We start from the raw sequence: 1461 nt of genomic DNA on the forward strand, positions 1-1461 counted from the left end.
ATTCGGTTAATCCCTGGATGCCCCTGGATGGCCCGAAGAAGTAAGGGACGGGACACCACAACACACCCCAAATGTGATTCAGTCACCAACGATAAGGGATTCCGACATCGGGAAAAAGGTTGGAGGTCGTCATCCAGTGATTTTGTCATCCATGTCCTGAGGAAATGAATCACATGTCGCAGTGTTGGATCACCTGAAGTTTTGCGCTGGATAAGTGGCACTGTGACTGGTAAGGTATGGAGGGTTTGAAGCAGATTCTGGTTGGCGTGTTCATCAATGTGCCGGGTAGGTATGACGGGGTCCTCTTCCAGGACAGCATGATTGCGGATAAGAAGCGAGAGTGCATCCGCTTGGTGAAAATTTTCTGTGCTGATAGCGAGCGTTCCTCCTACATGACTGGAAGGATGTATCGGTTAAACACTTCGGAAAATCTGTATTATTCCCCGGAATGGAATCATACGGGCTCCAGGAATATCCAAATTGAAGCCAGCAGTCCCACTAGAAAAGATCGTATTTCGTAATAGCTAAATATTGCTACAATTTGGCGAAGATCTCAAACACCGAGTACCTCACTAGGTTATTTTGCCTGCATCCTGTTGCCTCTGGTAAACACACAACGAACCCTGCTGAACAAAAATAAAGACTTTATATCAAGTTGTTCGGATAAGAAACGATGGGTGAAGCACTCGAGTAGACTTCTAAACCACCTAGTTCTTTAGGCGGGAAACCTAAGAACATCGGTATCGGGGCCTTAAAGCACTAACTGGGAAACACCCAGTCTAGCGGAGACAGGTTCGGTTGCCAATCTCTCAAAAAGTGGAAAAACCCTAGGAGATAATGACACTCCACGGAGGCATATACCCATTGCCTATCAGTAACTCTTCCACCTCCACAGACTTTACTCGGAGTCTGTTCACCGAATGAAGCATCTTGAGTCCACTTCCAAACCCCAGGATGACAAAATAAGGTGCAAACATTATCGTGGAAATCAGCCCCATAGATACCGTTGCTGGGATTTATATTCTGTACTTCTCGAAAGATTTTTTGAAGTGCGAGATGTTCGAATACGACTCAAAAAAGGTAGCTGCTGCTCCGGAAGAGTCTGCATGGACTAGACATCCATTCCACTTTTGGGGTGCCAGCAACAAACTATTACGTGCGTTATTGATATGCGTGCTGCGTTGGACAGCAACGAAGCACCAGTATTGAACAATGTTGTAAGGTTATCATGCAGATGGCGAGGATGATGCTTTCGATCTAATATACCAAGAAGTGCGACCACTCAGCTGTAACACCGGTTCATTAGCTGTCGCACCACCCGAAGAACGAACGAGGATACTGGCAGGCTGCTCGAGCCTAGACATGAGGTCAAGATGCAAAGGTCGGATTCGAACCACGAACCTTTCGGTTAGTAAACTGACTTCAGTGTCGTCTGCTGTTGATACTGGTTCACAGGATTTA

At 46.4% G+C, this 1461-nt stretch overlaps 1 protein-coding gene across 1 annotated transcript; it reads left to right on the forward strand.

Annotated features, from left to right (window-relative positions):
• Window positions 1–236: 236 nt before the first annotated feature.
• Window positions 237–521, forward strand: T265_10693 (hypothetical protein; the record flags this gene model as incomplete). Its single annotated transcript, XM_009177148.1, has 1 exon — window positions 237–521. The coding sequence occupies one exon, from the start codon at window positions 237–239 to the stop codon at window positions 519–521; it is 285 nt and encodes a 94-aa protein (XP_009175412.1).
• Window positions 522–1461: the final 940 nt, after the last annotated feature.

Source organism: Opisthorchis viverrini (genome assembly GCF_000715545.1).
Source record: "Opisthorchis viverrini unplaced genomic scaffold opera_v5_395, whole genome shotgun sequence".
NCBI lineage: Eukaryota > Metazoa > Platyhelminthes > Trematoda > Opisthorchiida > Opisthorchiidae > Opisthorchis > Opisthorchis viverrini.